The sequence below is a fragment of the Cyclopterus lumpus genome, chromosome 18 (assembly GCF_009769545.1).
Source record: "Cyclopterus lumpus isolate fCycLum1 chromosome 18, fCycLum1.pri, whole genome shotgun sequence".
Classification (NCBI taxonomy): Eukaryota; Metazoa; Chordata; class Actinopteri; order Perciformes; family Cyclopteridae; genus Cyclopterus; species Cyclopterus lumpus.
The window spans coordinates 3,849,186-3,868,409 of NC_046983.1; the positions used below are offsets into that span (position 1 = coordinate 3,849,186).

Below are 19,224 nucleotides of genomic sequence, written 5' to 3' on the forward strand. Positions count from 1 at the left end.
AACCTCATCCTGCACAGCCACATGAGGACTTGAAACGGGCAAGATGAGGTCATGCCTCACCTGACACCTGACTCCATTTGTCTACAACTACAAGGAGACACGAAGCAACCGCAAAGAGACACAATGACCACAAAGAGACACAAGGCAACCACAAAGAGACACAAGTTGACCACAAAGAGACACAAAGCAACCACAAAGAGACACAATGACCACAAAGAGACACAAGGCAACCACAAAGAGACACAAGTTGACCACAAAGAGACACAAAGCAACCACACAGAGACACAATGACCACAAAGAAACACAAAGCAACCACAAAGAGACACAAGTTGACCACAAAGAGACACAAAGCAACCACAAAGAGACACAATGACCACAAAGAGACACAAAGCAACCACAAAGAGACACAAGTTGACCACAAAGAAACACAAAACAACCACAAAGAGACACAATGACCACAAAGAGACACAAAGCAACCACAAAGAGACACAAAGCAACCGTAAAGAGACAAAATGACCACAAAGAGACACAAAGCAACCACAAAGAGACACAAGTTGACCACAAAGAGGCACAAAGCAACCGCAAAGAGACACAAAGCAACCGCAAAGAGACACAATGACCACAAAGAGACACAAAGCAACCGCAAAGAGACACAAGTTGACCACAAAGAAACAAAATGACCACAAAGAGACACAAAACAACCACAAAGAGACACAAATTGACAGCAAAGAGACACAAAGCAACCACAAAGAGACACAAGTTGACCACAAAGAAACAAAATGACCACAAAGAGACACAAAACAACCACAAAAACACACAAAACAATCACAAAGAGACACAAAACCAGGATGATGCGTAATGACTACATAGTTACACAACAACAACAACAAAAAGATCCTAAACAACTATAAAGTCTGCGTGCCTTGGTTGCATGTCATGTCGTGGGGCCTTTTGCGTGTCTGTGCCCAGAAGCCCATTGTCTCATAATCCGCCACGTGATTCCAAAAGGATTCTTACTTTAGTTACAAGGTCAAAGGTCAGATGTCACAGCATGGGTAGGCCGTGTTTTGTGGACTGACTGCACTAGAAAAGAAACCGAGGTGACATCTTACGGCACCTCTGAGAGCTCAAGAGCCCGTTTGCAACGTACCTGCAAAAGTCACAACTTTGCACATTTCCAAATTCAACACAATGTGTGATCTTTGAGTGTGAGATGGAGTCGAGAGTCCAGAGGACGCCGTGGTGGAGCTGGAAAGAAGAGGTCAACGGTCCACCGTCGACTGTCCCGCGGTTCTGATTAAAGCTAATCAAAGTTAAACATCTCAGGGAGGTCAGCGCCGTGTCGGTGCTGTCAGAGCAGACGTGGAGTCGATACGTTCTGAGAACTTTGACTTAGGAAGAACGGAAATGTTAGGAAACGTGGTTCAAATCCATTTTCATGCAACCTGCAAAACTAAATTATGTAGATTTGCCAAAGGACAACCCGGGGTCACTTTTGAGTCTAGATTATACAATAAAACAGACACAGACACAAAATGACCACGAAGAGACACAAAACAACTACGAAGAGACAGACAATGACCACGAAGAGACACAAAACAACTACGAAGAGACAGACAATGACCACGAGAGACACAAAACAACTACGAAGAGACAGATAATGACCACGAAGAGACACAAAACAACTACGAAGAGACAGACAATGACCACGAGAGACACAAAACAACTACGAAGAGACAGACAATGACCACGAGAGACACAAAACAACTACGAAGAGACAGATAATGACCACGAAGAGACACAAAACAACTACGAAGAGACAGACAATGACCACGAGAGACACAAAACAACTACGAAGAGACAGACAATGACCACGAAGAGACACAAAACAACTACGAAGAGACAGACAATGACCACGAAGAGACACAAAACAACTACGAAGAGACAGATAATGACCACGCAGAGACACAAAGCAACTACGAAGAGACAGACAATGACCACGAGAGACACAAAACAACTACGAAGAGACAGATAATGACCACGCAGAGACACAAAACAACTACGAAGAGACAGACAATGACCACGAGAGACACAAAACAACTACGAAGAGACAGACAATGACCACGAAGAGACACAAAACAACTACGAAGAGACAGACAATGACCACGAAGAGACACAAAACAACTACGAAGAGACAGATAATGACCACAAAGATACACACAGCTACTACAAAGAGACACAAAGAGATACAAAACAACCACAAAAAGACACAAAACAACTACGAAGAGACACACAATGACCACGAAGAGACACAAAACAACTACGAAGAGACAGATAATGACCACAAAGATACACACAGCTACTACAAAGAGACACAAAGAGATACAAAACAACCACGAAGACACACAAAACAACTACGAAGAGACAGACAATGACCACGAAGACACACAAAACAACTACGAAGAGACACACCATGACCACAAAGAGACACAAAACAACTATGAAGAGACACAAAATGACCACAAAAAGACACAAAGCAACCACAAAGAGACACAAAGCAACCGCAAAGAGACAAAATGACCACAAAGAGACACAGCAACCACAGCAGCTAAAAACAAATATCATAACATACATAAAAAGACCACAACATACGTTTCGAATCCCAAAACCTTTGGATTCACATGACTCTTATTCACAAATGTATTTTACTTGCAACAAAAACGTTGGCGTGTGGAAAGTGTTGCTCTCTGACGCTCTTCTGTTTGAATGCATGATGAAGACATGAATGCAGAAAAAGGGGCGAATGAATCCGTTGGCATTGCTTATGGTTACCAGCAGTTTCCATCAGAATGGTTCCTCGCTCTGTAAATAACGAGGTAAACGCTCTTTGAAATGTCACTTTTATGTTCTGATATGATTGATACGCGTTTGCCGGCTTTCTAATATCCGATGTTGGATAAGTCCTTAACTCTTTGCATCTGTCCCGCGTTAGCTCAGCTCAGTTTCTCTATTTCCCGTCTCCGCAGTGCCGTCGGGCACAATGCGCTGAGTCATGGCCGGTGACGATATATATTTAATGCAGATGTTGGGGTTTGTATGGGGTGCGAGGGTTCCCATCGACCCCCCCCCCCCTCTCTGGGAGGTGAACGAGCTTACGGGAAATCAGAGCAGGAATTTTCCTTTGCGTCCGCTGACTTGAACCGCCCTCGACAGTCATGGTATGACATCACCATCGGAGCCGGGGGGGAAAGATCTCACCCCAAAGATCTCATTTAATTATTAAAGGAATGCACATTTATGACCTTTCCGACCCCCCCAAGGAGGGCTTTTTTTCCTTGAGAAGAATGAAAGTACTTCATCAAGATGCTTCACCTTTTGTTCATGACACCCAGCCACGTGCTCACCACCAACTCAAGGTTCACCCGACTCACCAGTGACTTGAAGCGGCTACGTTTGCTAACAGCGCGGCCGACGGGTAACAGCGCGGTCAGAGAATAGTGTGTGTGTGTGTCCCCCCCCCCTTTTTTTTTGGGAGGCGGGGCTTTAACAAGGCTCCGTATAGAACCTTTAGAGAACCTTTCATTCACCCCCATGTGGATTGCTGCACACGTGCACGACACTGTGTGCACCGTACACCCGCTTATGTAAACCACACACACACACACACACACACAGTCGTGCTGCCTCTTTATAGCCCGGCGACGTTGTACAAGGGCAGACTGTCGGGAGTGCGTCGGGTCAAAGGTTAAACATACCGCAGCGGATTGATAAAGCCTTATCTCACTGATGAAGTTCATTCACACACTGTGGCATTGAGACACACACACACACACACACACACACACATCCAGTGACCTCTTTAAACCCCCCCTATTTTTAACCCAACTGAGTCTCCATGTTGCCATTCATTGAGTTTTACACGTGTGGTGTCGGGTCCAACTTGCTCACATCACCTGCACATATATGTAAAAGAAGGAGGAGGGAGAGGAGGAGAAGTGAGAAAGAGAGAGAGAAAGAGGGAGAAAGAGAGGGAGAAAGAGGGAGAAAGAGAGGGAGAAAGAGGGAGAAAGAGAGGGAGAACGTCCACAATGAAGGAATGTGTTGGATGGCCTCATTTTGGGAATGTTCTTTCTGCAATATCTCATTTCTCATATCCCAGAGAAGATAGAGAGAGAGAGAGAGAGAGAGAGAGAGAGAGAGAGAGAGAGAGGGTGGACTGTGACTCCTTCCTCCCCCCCCCCCCCCCCCCCCCCCCCCCCTCTGGTCTGTATAAAGCAGCGCGTGCTCTCCCTTCACGTGTCACAGCTGATCCTCGGCTGCCTCCAGGACGCTTCCCACCCGGTCCAGAGTCCTGCAGAGCTCCTTGAGGAGGGGGGGGGGGGGACCGTAGAGAGAAGAGCCGTGAAGATGCCGGAGAGGAGCGCGTTCGCCCGGAGGAGAGCGGCGGCGGCCGCGTGCGCGCTGCTGCTGCTGCTGCTGCTGAGTCAGCAGGTGAGAGACACCTGGTGCTTTTCGAGCTCGTAAATATTAGAAGACACGTGTTTATCATATTGATACAGGAAGTATCAGGGTGACATAGAAAGGGTCATTTAAATGCAAAACAAGCACAAACAATATACAACTATATACATGTTGTATTTAAAAGAGTGTTCACACTCTTAACTCCATGTCCACTTTACAGCTGATGAAGACCTTTAGATTTTGGTAGAAAGCTAATAAACGGATTTTTTTTTTGATATTGTTCGTTGCTTTTTGGTTTTGCACGTAAGACCTGATAATTGCTGCAATAGATCGATACCGATTAGTTCTCTGGGTTCCTCGTGCCGTTCCTCTCCTCACGAGCATCCTCCGTGCGTTTGATGCCAGGTGTGCGCCGGTCCGTTGGCCCCACCGGTCCGGTCCGGCTCCGACCAGAGGCCGGAACCGAACGCCCCCTTGCCGAGGAGGAGGGCGGCCCGGATGAGCCCGCTGTGGAGGATCATGAACAGCAAACGGGTTGGAGCTTACTGCCATAACAACTACGAGTGCTCCAACGGGCTCTGCAGGTATACTCACACACACATTGAACAAGTTCAGAATACAAAGAATGGTGTAGGAAGATAAAGCAAATGTAAAAAGTAGCTAATTCGGGATGCTGTGAGTGTAAATATGATTAATTTCTTCATATTTATTATGTATTAATTGTAAGATAACAACGTCCAAATAAATATTGACATAAATATTGGAAGAGAAAGGGCCATGTCCCATTTTTTGCACTAATATAGCATATATTATATATATTTTTTGTGTGTGAGAAAGTTTGGACATATTACGACACACACAATGTTGTGTTACTTTCCCTTTTGACTTGTCTTTCCAATGCTAAACTATTCTGTCACGCTTTATGATTAATTTCTTCATATTTATTATGTATTAATTGTAAGATAACAACGTCCAAATAAATATTGACATAAATATTGGAAGAGAAAGGGCCATGTCCCATTTTTTGCACTAATATAGCATATATTATATATATTTTTTGTGTGTGAGAAAGTTTGGACATATTACGACACACACAATGTTGTGTTACTTTCCCTTTTGACTTATCTTTCCAATGCTAAACTATTCTGTCACGCTTTATTTTTTCGAGGATCCCTAATTTCTCTCAGTGACAAATATTTTTTTTAATACACATGCATGTTTCACTATTTATAATATATGTTATTTAGATTCTAGTTTAGTTAGGTGTGAGCAGTTGTACATTCCCACAAACCAATATATTATTTAATTATTATATATATTATATTTTATATTATTATTATATTACACATTATTAATAAATAATAAATAACTATATTTAATTATGTATGAATAATAAATAATAAATACTGATACATAATTATATATGAATAATAAATCATAATTAAAAGAATAATAATAAAAATGAATAATAAAAAATACATTAAAATAAAAAATGAATAAAAAAATAAAAAATAATAATATGTAAGTATTTATGAATAATGAATATTAACCAATGAACCAGTTGAACCACATTTTACAATTATTTTCCTGTATGCGTTCAAGTAAAACCTCCTGGTCTCACCGTGTGTTTCTTGGTTCTTCCTCCCCCCTCGCGGCCTCTCTAGGGCGGGTCACTGCGCCGCGACCCCCCGCTCCATCTCAGAGCCCGTGAACTACTAGACGTCGGAGAGGAGAAACCACCAGCGTGAAAAGGTTCTCATACCTGGGATTTTGTAATTGTTTCTTTTCTTCTTTAATTATATATATATATATACATATATATATATATATATATTTATATATATATATAAATATATATATATACATATATATATATATATATATATATTTATATATATATACACATATATATACATATATATATATATTTATATATATATATAAATATATATATATATATATATATATATATAAATATATACATATATATATATATACATATATATATATATGTATATATATATATTTATATGTGCCAATACGTTGCAGATAATATCGACATGAAGAAGTCACGTCAGTGCAGGTTAAAGAAGGAAGTCATTTGAACCATTTCCTGGTTTTCAACAAGGCTGCAAACAGCTAAACAAATATTTCGTGCGTCAAAATAAAAACAACAAAAAGTATTTTTAAAAGAAACGTTTTATTATAAAGTCAGAGTCAGTTACCTCCACAAACGATATCAAGTCTGATGTTTAAATAGCTTGATAACATTGTTTGAAGATGGACGACCTTGACACTTAATCCTCAGTTATAACTCGACTGTGTGCGTAGAAGCTCTCATCACCCACACTGACATCCAGCCGAATTATACACACAATGATAAATAATGTGGGTTAGTTTGCAATTATAACTGTTTATTCTGTCATCTTATTTTTTTAAATCCCCGAAGATCTTGTCAAAGTTATGGGCACCATTATTCATATGTTATGAATCTGTACTGATTTATCTTATAACGCAGTGATTATCATATTTTATTTATTGTATTCCTCTGTTCAAAAATGTTCCCATTTACATCATTTTCATGTAGTATTTTTATTTTTTGGGGGTGTTGTGATATTTGGATGTTTTTTGTTTTAAAATAATCAGCCCGACTGGATTTTTTTCATTTTTTTTTTTTCCAGCGGGAGCTTTAAGATATCTACTCCAAAAACAACCAATTTTCACAAATATCTTGGCCCGAGCGCACAAATATTATAGGAGCAGGTTCATAACGACGAGCTGCACAGTTTACTTCCCGCACAGAGATATTTTGATATTCTGATATTTTGTACACTCAAAGTTGAGAAATGTTTGAGTAGGATTTGCACTTTTTGAAACCCAAAAGGATCTTTGTACTATGTACTGTCTACTGTATGTACTGTATTACTCACGCGGAGAGGGCTGGAGGAATAAAAGCATTGGAGAGAAAGAAGCATTTTGTAATCATTTGTGATTTAAGGGTTTTAGAATAATTAACTTGTTACTCATGCAAGTGAAAATAATGCATTTATTGGGGGCTGTGTTTTGCTTTTTAATGCACATATATTGCAAATATGAATGACGCCTCTGATATTCATGCAATGAATTTCCCATTCAGTTAAACAGTTGCTGTTATGATGTTAGTCTGATTTCAGTACCTCTTATATATATATATATATATATATATATATATATATATATATATATATATATATAAATTTAGTTTTTCTTGAAAATATTTAACATGGACATTTCTTTGGTTACTTTTGGTTATTGGATAATAATAATAATAATAATAATAATAATAATAATAATAATAATAATAATAATAATAATAAAAATAATAATGCTAATAAAAACATCCCAAAAATGTTTTGGGGTTACTTTTGGTTATTGCATAATAATAATAAAAATAACAATAATAATAAAAACATACATGTAATGCTAATAGTAGACGTTATATACAGAATAAACAGCTGGAGTGTCATTATGAAAAAATGGTTTGTTAAATAAGAATAGAATATATTGTGGGAAGTGAGAATTTCAAAAGGTTTTTCTTTTCTTTCCTGTCTGGCATGAAGGTGAAAAGTACAGAGCCCCCTGAACTCAACGCCGCCCAACCAGCCAGTTGCTTAACATCAGAGTTTGCACCTCACTGAATGTCGAACCCCTGCAGCAAAGGGGCCCGAAAAGAAGCCTGCAGGAAATCCTGAAAACCAGCAGATCTGTTGCTTCTGGCCGAAAGGTTAAATAAATGTGAGTAAATTAGTTTAAATCGTCGAAAAAAAACAAACACAGCTGCTGCACAACATGTGTTTACTGCCACACCCCCCCCCCCCACATCATATTGTGAAAATCTCCCGTTGGCCCGATGTTGAACTTGGCAGCTTCCTCCACGTCCATCCAGCACGCCACGTTCCTCAGTCACGGCGTCCTGGTCGACGCGGCGGCGGCGGTCACGGAGACGTTCGGGTACATCGCAGGTTGATTACATTCATTTCATTTGCACATTTATGGGGATTCAAGTAGTCCACGACAGGCTTTGAGCTGCATGCGGTTGTTCGTGTCAGTAAATAAGAAGTCAAATAAAAGGCTACAGTTTACTTTTAATTACTAGCGATGGACAAACCGCTCTAAAAAAAAGTCATGGTGGGAAAAGCACAGGTAGTCCCTCTGGGCCCTAAATCAATAATTAATTACAATGAATTATTCATTAATTATAACAATTACGATGCTTTTGCTGCCACGACGCATTCAATTCGTCCAATATTTTTGGTTTATCACCGAATATCTGCAAAAAAAACTACCTTCCCATCAGCCTCAGATGCGGTACACTCAAGAGGTCCTGGTTTGGGGGTTTAAGAGGTCCTGGTTTGGGGGTTTAAGAGGTCCTGGTTTGGGGGTTGAAGAGGTCCTGGTTTGGGGGTTGAAGAGGTCCTGGTTTGGGGGTTGAAGAGGTCCTGGTTTGGGGGTTTAAGAGGTCCTGGTTTGGGGGTTGAATAGGTCCTGGTTTGGGGGTTTAAGAGGTCCTGGTTTGTGGGTTTAAGAGGTCCTTGTTTGGGGGTTGAAGAGTTCCTGGTTTGGGGGTTTAAGAGGTCCTGGTTTGTGGGTTTAAGAGGTCCTTGTTTGGGGGTTGAAGAGGTCCTTGTTTGGGGGTTGAAGAGGTCCTTGTTTGGGGGTTGAAGAGTTCCTGGTTTGGGGGTTTAAGAGGTCCTGGTTTGGGGGTTGAATAGGTCCTGGTTTGGGGGTTGAATAGGTCCTGGTTTGTGGGTTTAAGAGGTCCTGGTTTGGGGGTTGAAGAGGTCCTGGTTTGTGGGTTTAAGAGGTCCTGGTTTGGGGGTTGAATATGTCCTGGTTTGGGGGTTTAAGAGGTCCTGGTTTGGGGGTTTAAGAGGTCCTTGTTTGTGGGTTTAAGAGGTCCTGGTTTGGGGGTTGAATAGGTCCTGGTTTGGGGGTTTAAGAGGTCCTGGTTTGGGGGTTTAAGAGGTCCTGGTTTGGGGGTTGAAGAGTTCCTGGTTTGGGGGTTTAAGAGGTCCTGGTTTGTGGGTTTAAGAGGTCCTGGTTTGGGGGTTTAATAGGCCCTGGTTTGGGGGTTTAAGAGGTCCTGGTTTGGGGGTTGAAGAGGTCCTGGTTTGGGGGTTGAATAGGTCCTGGTTTGGAGGTTTAAGAGTTCCTGGTTTGGGGGTTTAAGAGGTCCTGGTTTGTGGGTTTAAGAGGTCCTGGTTTGGGGGTTTAATAGGCCCTGGTTTGGGGGTTTAAGAGGTCCTGGTTTGGGGGTTGAAGAGGTCCTGGTTTGGGGGTTGAATAGGTCCTGGTTTGGAGGTTTAAGAGGTCCTGGGTTGGGGGTTTAAGAGGTCCTGGTTTGTGGGTTTAAGAGGTCCTGGTTTGGGGGTTGAAGAGGTCCTGGTTTGGGGGTTGAAGAGGTCCTGGTTTGTGGGTTTAAGAGGTCCTGGTTTGGGGGTTTAAGAGGTCCTGGTTTGTGGGTTTAAGAGGTCCTGGTTTGGGGGTTGAAGAGGTCCTGGTTTGGGGGTTGAAGAGGTCGGTTCGATTCCGCCGCAGTCGTACGTTGTATGAGGAACACGTTTATTGATTTATTAAATATTAAAACATATTTGTAGAAATGAGGCCGTAGCGATGTTTATTTATTATTTACGCAACATTGTTGTTTGGTTTTCTGAAACATTTTTTAAATTAATAACATTTTTAAAAATCTTTTTTAGACAATAATTAATCCCCCAGATATTCAAACGTGCATGTCGGTCGGAGGTAAAACCGATAAAGTTTCAAGAAGGAAAATGTTGTGTAAAGAGTCAACAACCGAGCGTCAATAACATTCCTTCTGTTTTCAACTTTGCTTTGGAGACTAAAGTTGAAATCATGTTTCACTGGACAATAAACAAACGTCTCGTGTTCCTGCTTTTTAGTTTTTTAATCTTTAAATAAAGCTCAAACACTTTAAACCAAAAGCTTCAAACTGAGCTGGAAGACCGCAGCAATGGACTCGGATTAAATGGAAGATGACAGCAGCAAATATAATAATTAGAGTTAATATTGATTATATTGATATCACAGTTAGAAGGTTACAACAAATATTTGGTCCAGACTAGAGCAAAGTTCACCTGTCAGTGACTGTGTGGTATTATTGTAATATCTCTTCACACATGAAGCATGAAGTTATGATGGTCTGTGCACACGCAGCGCCCCCTGCTGGACGTCTCAACGCTGGAAACAAAACATTAAAAGCTTCCGACATTTGATCTCGTTTTATTGATATTTCTTTTATTTGTTTTAGAGTCAAACTAACAAAACTACTTTGTTTTAATGTCCGAAAACACGTCAAATAATTACGTCTCCAGGAAAGAAGAAGAAGAAGCTCTGGGCGAAGATACACAAGATGCATATTAAAATATATAAACACTTAAAAGACAACGTGACTTACAAAGTGCATCGTTTAAACTGCTTTTGGGCGGATAAGTTCCGGGTTTGAAAATTGTTGTAAACAAAATCTTTAACATAGTTGTAGTCGGTTTTTTAAGTAAAAGAAGTTCAAGAAATTGCTCAGAAACGACGTGTTTTCTCAGTTTTATTACAGAATTTAATCTAAAAAACAAGAAGAGCCTCCAACAGTTGTTCATATTGTTGTCTCGTGACACGGAAACAGACTTTAATTCAATGATGACGTCACGATTGTTGATTCTCATCTTCTAATAAAAAAACAAAAAACAAAGTTTAGCCGATGAAAGCAGTAAATTCGGACGTTTCCTTTATTGCATTCAAAAATAACTCGTTAATTACCACAATAAAAGTTCTTTGTGTTAAAAAAATAAGTTTTTTTTTTTTTTACACAATCTTTAAGTCTGTTATTTTTGCATAGTTACACACACACACACACACACACAAATAAACCTGCGTCCTCGTTAAGACATTTCTTTCTTTTCAAGCTTCCTTTAATTATCATTTCAGAGCTGTAAAATAAATAGTCAGTAGATTATGTCATATTATTTTATACATCGTAGCTGGAGGTAAAGTGATGCTTGATGACAGGTAATAAGAATTTAATATATCTTCTACTTTAAAGAGAAGTCTGGTGGTTTTCTAGTTGTTTTTTTTAATTTATTGTGGACAAAGTTATTTAAAAGACCAAAACCAACAAATATCAGAAGCCTGATGATAGTAACCCTGGCTGGAAGTCAAAGAGAAGCAAAAACGACCACAAAGAGACACAGCACCTCTACAAAAGGCATGCAGAATGTCTACAAAGTGATACAAAAAAGACAAAAAAGACCACAAAGAGACGTAAAACCACCAAAAAAATAAACACAAAGACCACAAAAAGATGCAAAATGAACAAAAAGACTCCGTAGAGCGCCTAATGTGTGCCGAGTGGTTTCACCCCTTTTCTGGTGGGGGTGGGGGGGGTCGGGTCGGGTCGGGTCGTCGCCTCACTGCACCGCACACGACCCGGCGGGCAGGAAGTCCTGCACGTACGCCGCCACGGCCTTGGTGAGGTAGGTCATGGTCCCGAAGCGGCCACTGGGGGCGCTGTCGTACAGCAGCCGGCACACGCCCGTGGACGGGTCCCGCTCCAGCATGCGCTCCTCGGCTCCCAGGTCCCTCTGGAGGAGGAGGAGGAGGAAGAGGAGGAGGAAGAGGAGGATCACCACCATAACCACAGAACCCCTGAGTGTACCGGCGTGGGCTCGAGGCCCCGGCTCACCTGGTCCTTGTGGAACATGTCGTTGGCCAGCTGGACGATCTTCTCCACGTGGATGATGGAGCCGATGCTCGGGATGTCCACGTCGGCCAGCATGGTGAGCACCAGGATGGCCTCCACCAGCAGCTGCCGGTACTCGGGCTGGGGGACGCGGTTCAGGACCGTCTCCACGTGGACCGAGAACTTGATCTCCCTCGGCGTCATCTGGAGCATTGGGACGAGATTTTAAAGGGGTTAGGAGGTCACGGCGCCGGGCGGCGGGCGGCGGGCGGCGCCGGAGCTCTTACCTCTCTGGTGGTCGAGGACGGGAGGACGAACCCTTCGATGGACAAACCGTGGCACTGGAACACAGTGGGGAACCAGTTTACATTTATTTTTTTGGGTGGGGGACGACATTACGATTAAAATCATCGGGAATCGAACGTGTGACATCTCGCCGCTCCCCCCCCCCCGAACCTTCTGCAGGATCCTCCAGACCTTCTGGTAGAAGCCGACGGGGACCCGGTTCAGCGCTCCGTCCAGGCGCCTCCTGCGCAGCCATTGGCCGTGTCTCGTATCCGTGGCGACCGGCAGGAACTCCGGAATGTCCAGAGATTCTATGGACTGCGTCCTGTGCCTCTGATTGGGGACAACAACAACAACAACAACAATAACAACAGCAACAACACAAATATTTAAAGGCCCTCCAAGCAGACTCCAAATCTGACCTCAATGATGATTTAATAATAAAATCTTTACCCCGGATTCGAAGGTTTGTACGTCGAGCGACTGCGACCGCACGCCCTGAGAGGCAGAAAGAGAGCGAGGAGAACAAACAAACAAACAAACAAACAAAATATGCACAACATGAATGAACAGGAAACCGGGCCGGTGATGGAAAGAGATTAAATTAATAAAAAATAAAAAAGAGTCACTGCATGCATGAATCAGGGTGAAGTTAGAAAACAATAGATGACGGTTAAATAAACGTAAAGCAAATTATTATTAATTAATCAGCATTATGTAGCGGTTCTATTTCAAGGATTAAGCTTATTATTAATAATATTATTAATATTTTAAATACATTTTGGGACACTTTTGGAAGCAACCAAGGCGACATTTTTAAAAAACAATTAAAAAGGTTGAATATAAAATAATCCATCTCAAACGATTCACCCATCTAAATATAATTAAAAAGCTAAATTTAAACAATTTACCAATTAATTAAACAGACAGAAAATCCACTGGCGGCCATTTATAATATTATATAATAAAATATATAATAATATTTAGCAGATATGCCAAATATTTGCTGGTCCCGCCTTCTCAAAACGTAAATAAGTGCTAATTTTCTTCAAAAATCTATTGTATACATTTAGTTTTTGTGCCATATTTCGACATATTTCCTGACATCATGTTGACCAAACAAAAGAAAACCAGCAGATTGATCGTGACTCCGGTTAACGATGAATAAATGATCAACGACGGATATTAAAGCTCTGCGTGTTAAGATGAATTCAACAACCAGAAAACAACGTTTAAATGTCGTCATCACCGTCAGCTGGCGAGCGGAGGTCAGTGATTGGTCGAGCTGGGAAAACATACAAAAAAATCCACTTCATAAAAAAACTGTTTATACCCCCGAAAATAAACAAAGACGTGATGTTTATGTACTAAAATTACACCAAAACGTTAAGGATCCGTCATTTAAGGGAGATCATTGACCAAATAAGCCCAACCCTTTTTTTCAATTAGCTGCATAGAGTCTAATCACCATCATCATCATCATCTTCATCATCATCATCACCTGATGAAGACAACCTGACATCTTTCTGCATCAGTAAAATTAAAATTTTATTTCCAACAGTCAAATCACCGCAGTTCGCTCCTCCGACGACTCTCATTCACGACTTTCATCATCGTCGTCACCGTCACCATCATCATCATCATCACCATCATCATCATCATCATCATCATCATCATCAGTCCGGTTCTCCGGAAGATAAAACGAGCCGGATTAAGATGCCGAGCTCAGCGATTTCCGCCTCAAATTATCGGTTTCTCTTAATTTCTTCTCCACAATTCTCCTCCTATGCAGCTCCACAATTATATTCCCCTCATCATCATCATCATCATCATCAGCCGGGTGAATTACCACCTCCTCCTCATCATCATCATCATCACCTTACTGGGATCCGTCAAAGACAACCTGTGTTCCAGCTGTGAAAAGAATAATATTTGTTAAAAATAAGATCCTCCATCTTCCTAAACCTCTTAGCGGCCATCGACACGTTCGATGCCGTCGGACCCGCTGGCGCTCCGCAGCGACACACTTTCAAACCCTCCTAAAAGACGGTAGATCGTTAACTTCCTCCCTCTCCCCCTCCCCCTCCTCCTCCTCCTCCCCCTCCTCCTCCTCCTCCTCCTCCTCCTCCTCCTCTGTACCATCTTCATGTCGCTCTTCAGCTTGCTGATGCCGGCTCTCTCGCTCTTGGTGGCGCCCACGTTGCCAAGGTGATGGATGGAGATGGCGGGACTGACGCCGACATCCAGCTCTCTAACTGTGGAGACAGAGGAAGGGGGGGGGGGGGAGGGGCTTACAGTAACCAAAGCATCTGATTGGCTGTGTGTGCGATGAAGGGGATTTGATGGACCGACCGCTGCGCTGCACGCCGAACTCTTTCCCACTGAGGATGTGATGGAGGAGGTTCTTCAGCTCGGACGGACCGAGACTCATCAGACTCTCTGTGGCCTCCTCCCCTACACACACACACACACACACACACACACACAGTTATATACAAAGAACCAATACAGTCAAATCCTGTGAGAAAGAGTTTGAGGAGTTTAAGTGTTAAAGCTGGTTGTATAGAAGTCTATGCTTCATGTGTTAAAGCTGCATTCTCTCTCCTGACCACCAGGGGGCGACTCCTCTGGTTGTATAGAAGTCTATGCTTCATGTGTTAAAGCTGCATTCTCTCTCCTGACCACCAGGGGGCGACTCCTCTGGTTGTATAGAAGTATATGCTTCATGTGTTAAAGCTGCATTCTCTCTCCTGACCACCAGGGGGCGACTCCTCTGGTTGTATAGAAGTCTATGCTTCATGTGTTAAAGCTGCATTCTCTCTCCTGACCACCAGGGGGCGACTCCTCTGGTTGTATAGAAGTCTATGCTTCATGTGTTAAAGCTGCATTCTCTCTCCTGACCACCAGGGGGCGACTCCTCTGGTTGTATAGAAGTCTATGCTTCATGTGTTAAAGCTGCATTCTCTCTCCTGACCACCAGGGGGCGACTCCTCTGGTTGTATAGAAGTCTATGCTTCATGTGTTAAAGCTGCATTCTCTCTCCTGACCACCAGGGGGTGACTCCTCTGGTTGTATAGAAGTCTATATAAATGACTCTACTTCTCTTGATTTATTCCCTCAGTAAACATTGTAAACATTAGTTTTTGGTCTCAATCTCTAGTTTCAAGTCTTCTTCAATACAGCGTGATGTTCATTTAGTACTTTATGGTCATTTAGAGTCAAACAGACCATAAAACACTCTCACCTGAGCAGTTGAGTGACTGGGCCAGCTCGGTGGCCATCACCTGGATGATGAGACCAATCCGGAGCCTGAACATCTCGCTGAAGAGGCTGGGCTGAGTCCTGATGCACATCGCCAGGTACACCATGATCTCCTGCAGGGGAGGAGGGAGGGGAGGAGGAGGGGGGAGGGGTTAGAGAGGAGGACCAACCCCCAGGTGACGGAGGAGGAATGCGACTCACCTGAGTGAGTATGGCCACGCTGATGTTGTTGCCGCTGGCCTCGTCGATGAGGGCGGCCAGCTGGTCCGGAGGTATCGGAGCGGAGATGGTTTTCTCCCTGGGCTCAGGGGGCAGGCCCACCGTCAGGTGCTTCTGATGCGCCAGCAAATCAGAGCAGGCCTATGGCACAGCAGCCAATCGGAAGAGAGATGAGAGGGGAGAGGGGGAGGTGTTAAAAGTCAGGAGGCAGATGATGTCGTTTTAAATGGAGCTTTACATATGTGTTGTCGTATTGAGTCTGTAAGTAATTCACCAGAGTAGATAAGTTAGTCTTTTTTAATTTAACATATTATTTAACTTTGACTAAATGGCAACAAATTCAAGCTGAATATTTTCTTTATAAATTTGACTTATTTTTGCAACCGTGGAAGTCGCCCCCTGCTGGCCAGGAAGGAGAATGCAGGTTTTAAGACACACTAATAAATTATCTTTTAAAAATGCCCAGACTGAGAAAACAAAAACAAAACTCTCTGCAAAGTGTGTGTGTGTGTGTGTGTGTGTGTGTGTGTGTGTGTGTGTGTGTGAGCGTCTCACCGAGTCGAGCTCCTCCACCTTCTTCCTCAGCATGCCGGAGATCATCCTGATGAGGCTCCAGTGTTTGAGCTCGCCCGCCTTCTCGTAGAGGTCGGACAGCAGAGATCTCACCGTGGAGCCGTTGCCGTGGAGACGGGTGTCCCAGTCCATGCCCCTGCGAGGAGAAACGAAACGCAAAAAAAAAAAATTAAAACATGCAATACATCGTTATGGAGAGTTGTTAAAGAACCTTTAAAGAATCAAGCAGGATGATCATACAGTCAAAAGAAATTCATTTAAAAAAAAAAACGTTTGAAGTTACGGCCTCCGGTTCGCTTTCTTTGGCGCCCCCTTGTGGCGATGTGTGGTAATAGCAGGTGTGATTTAAAAAAAAGCAATACATTTATTTAAGGGAATTATATTAATTTAATCAGACAATTGGATATTAGAAATTAAAGGACACACAGAAAAAGGCTAAAAACAATAACCCCTAAGCTGTAACTCATTTAGGCTCCACGTGACGGCCTCACTTGTCTTTGAAGAGGATGTAGAGGATGTCGGCCTGCGCCTGGAGGCTCTGCGTGTCTTTCAGCAGATGGACCAACGCGCCGTAGTTGACGCCGCCGGCGCCGTCTCTGGGGACGCCGCCGTCTATTGAGGACGTCGCCTCCGGAGCCTGGAGGTCACGGGGGAGGAGTGGGGGGAGGGGAGGAAGGTCAAAGCCACTTATATATTAATTAAAAGAAATGTTAAATAATGTGTTAAATGAAAACGCACCCGAGGTTCTGGCGGCGCCGAGGAGTCTGGCAGGTTCAGGTCGAGGGAGGGCTGCGGCGAGCGGAACAGCTTGTTGGGCAGGTACATGTTGAAGTCTGCGGGGAAAAAGGGGAGCAACAGGTGAAGCGGCCTGCAAGTCGACGCGTTGGGGCTCAAGCTGCCAACGGGGCCCTGGCTCACTGTGCACGCCGAGGTCCTGGGCCTTGTTCTTCAGAGACACCATGTCCTTGGTTTTGGTGGCCGCGGCCTTGAACCGGCCCAGACCGCCCGCCGGCTGCTTGGGCTTCTTGGGGGCGGCGTGAGCCAACAGGTGGTCCAGGTACTGGGCGAGGTCGTCGGCCTCTGGAGAAAAGGACCGGCGAAGAGTGAATGAGTTAAATGAGTGGAAGGTGGTTCATCAGACTCACCTGAATTTAGTGTCCACACACCTGAGCGTTCAAAGTAAACCATTTGAATTATGCTGTTATTACCTCGTGTTTTTGGTTTGATTTGTTTCTGTTAAATAAAATAAAATAAATAAAATAAAATGTAAAAATAAATAAAATGTAAAAATAAATAAAATAAATAAATAATAAATAATAAAATAAATAAAATAAATAAATAATAAATAAATAAAATAAATAAAATAAAATAAATAAAATAAATAAAATAAAATAAATAAATAAAATAAATAAAATAAATAAAATAAATAAAATAAATAAAATAAATAAAATAAATAAAATAAATAAAATAAATAAAATAAATAAAATAAATAAAATAAAATAAAAACAGCCATAGTGGAGTTCTGTTCTCTCCGTTTCTTCCATAACATGTTTTAACATTCATAACATTCATTTAATTAAAAAGGTTTCTTCACCTAAATGCTCCCCAAAAACATATTTCTTCATGTATACTTGGTGGTATCCAGCCACATACACTGAATTATTTAGAAACCAGTTAAAATCTCACAGTTGTAAGAAAGATTGCAGATTTTAGTTTTTAAAAAAGGGACATTTTTTTGTGTATTCTGGGATGAATAAAAAAATTACCAACAATATTTGCAACACACACTTCAAACTGTGTGGATTACAACAAGGCTTCAAAAGCACGTGTACACACCTGTGTGTACCTCTGTGTACTTGTACGTGCATGTTTATGTATTTCAGGAGTACATCCCACAAAATCAAACCAACAAGCGCCTCCACCGTTTTGTTTTTTTCTTACCATCATCACAACGTAACTCATGCACGTATCCATCGGCGTCACCCTCATCATCGTCATCATCGTCATCATCGACGTGGCGGCTCATGCTGCCAGAACCCTTACCGTCCAGGAAGCTCAGGTGAGCGAAACAGGAAGTGGTCAAGAACTCCGACAGCTTCCCGGTCTGGATCCTGAGGAAGAGGAGGAGGATGAGGAAGAGGTAAGATAACTGTCAGTTGGTGTTTTTATGTATTTAACTCTTTGACCGAACAACTAAATCATGGAGAAGTGAAATAAATAAATTAAATAAAAGCCTGATAATCGATTGAAGGAAAAAAAAAGAAGATAAAATACAAACAGATTCAGGATTTTCTCGACATTGTTTTAAAAGACAAGAAAGCTGGAAAATAATTTGCAAGTAAAAAAAATGGAGGAGCCTCACCGCGCTCCTCCGTAATATCCGTCCTGCAGCTTCCTCAGTGTCGCCAACACCGCCGGGTCCAGGTCCGTGTGGTCTTCAGCTGGAGAACACAAACGTGACAAGTACGAATCAGGATGTGTGTGTGTGTGTGTGTGTGTGTGTGTGTGTGTGTGTGTGCGTGTGTGTGCGCTCACTCAGCATCGTCTGAGAGACGGGGAAGGTGACGGTCGGCCTCCCGGTCATCCTCCACCTGGACGCCAGGTAGGCGATCTCCGTCCGCAACATCTCAACGATCATCTTGTTGTCCAGCGCCAAATAGAACTGCTGATGGTCGATGAACTGGAGGGTTTAG

The 19,224-nt window shown here is 42.5% G+C and overlaps 2 protein-coding genes across 3 annotated transcripts in view; one reads left to right on the plus strand and one right to left on the minus strand.

The window, feature by feature from the left end:
* phka1a (phosphorylase kinase, alpha 1a (muscle)) overlaps positions 1-19,224 on the minus strand; it is a 35,921-nt gene that overhangs the window by 9,909 nt on the left and 6,788 nt on the right. The window contains exons 16-31 of one of the 2 annotated variants that reach the window (XR_004611523.1): positions 19,067-19,211; positions 18,894-18,972; positions 18,473-18,642; positions 17,450-17,611; positions 17,270-17,364; positions 17,023-17,168; positions 16,514-16,667; positions 15,941-16,099; positions 15,723-15,852; positions 14,831-14,932; positions 14,618-14,733; positions 12,932-12,976; positions 12,650-12,811; positions 12,481-12,534; positions 12,197-12,397; positions 11,358-12,095 (exon numbers count right to left, since the gene is read on the minus strand). Coding sequence is in view for 1 of the 2 variants with exons in the window: in XM_034557655.1 (XP_034413546.1) it covers positions 11,922-12,095; positions 12,197-12,397; positions 12,481-12,534; positions 12,650-12,811; positions 12,932-12,976; positions 14,618-14,733; positions 14,831-14,932; positions 15,723-15,852; positions 15,941-16,099; positions 16,514-16,667; positions 17,023-17,168; positions 17,270-17,364; positions 17,450-17,611; positions 18,473-18,642; positions 18,894-18,972; positions 19,067-19,211 (2,094 nt within the window). In the remaining variant the exon portion in view is untranslated. Of the gene's footprint in view, positions 1-11,045; positions 12,096-12,196; positions 12,398-12,480; positions 12,535-12,649; positions 12,812-12,931; positions 12,977-14,617; positions 14,734-14,830; positions 14,933-15,722; positions 15,853-15,940; positions 16,100-16,513; positions 16,668-17,022; positions 17,169-17,269; positions 17,365-17,449; positions 17,612-18,472; positions 18,643-18,893; positions 18,973-19,066; positions 19,212-19,224 lie in introns of those variants that run through there. The other variant, XM_034557655.1, reaches the window with a different exon arrangement.
* On the plus strand, positions 4,408-6,220 carry leap2 (liver-expressed antimicrobial peptide 2). Its single transcript, XM_034557671.1, has 3 exons — positions 4,408-4,491; positions 4,867-5,045; positions 6,126-6,220. The coding sequence occupies exons 1-3, from the start codon at positions 4,408-4,410 to the stop codon at positions 6,178-6,180; spliced, it is 318 nt and encodes a 105-aa protein (XP_034413562.1). The 3' UTR covers positions 6,181-6,220.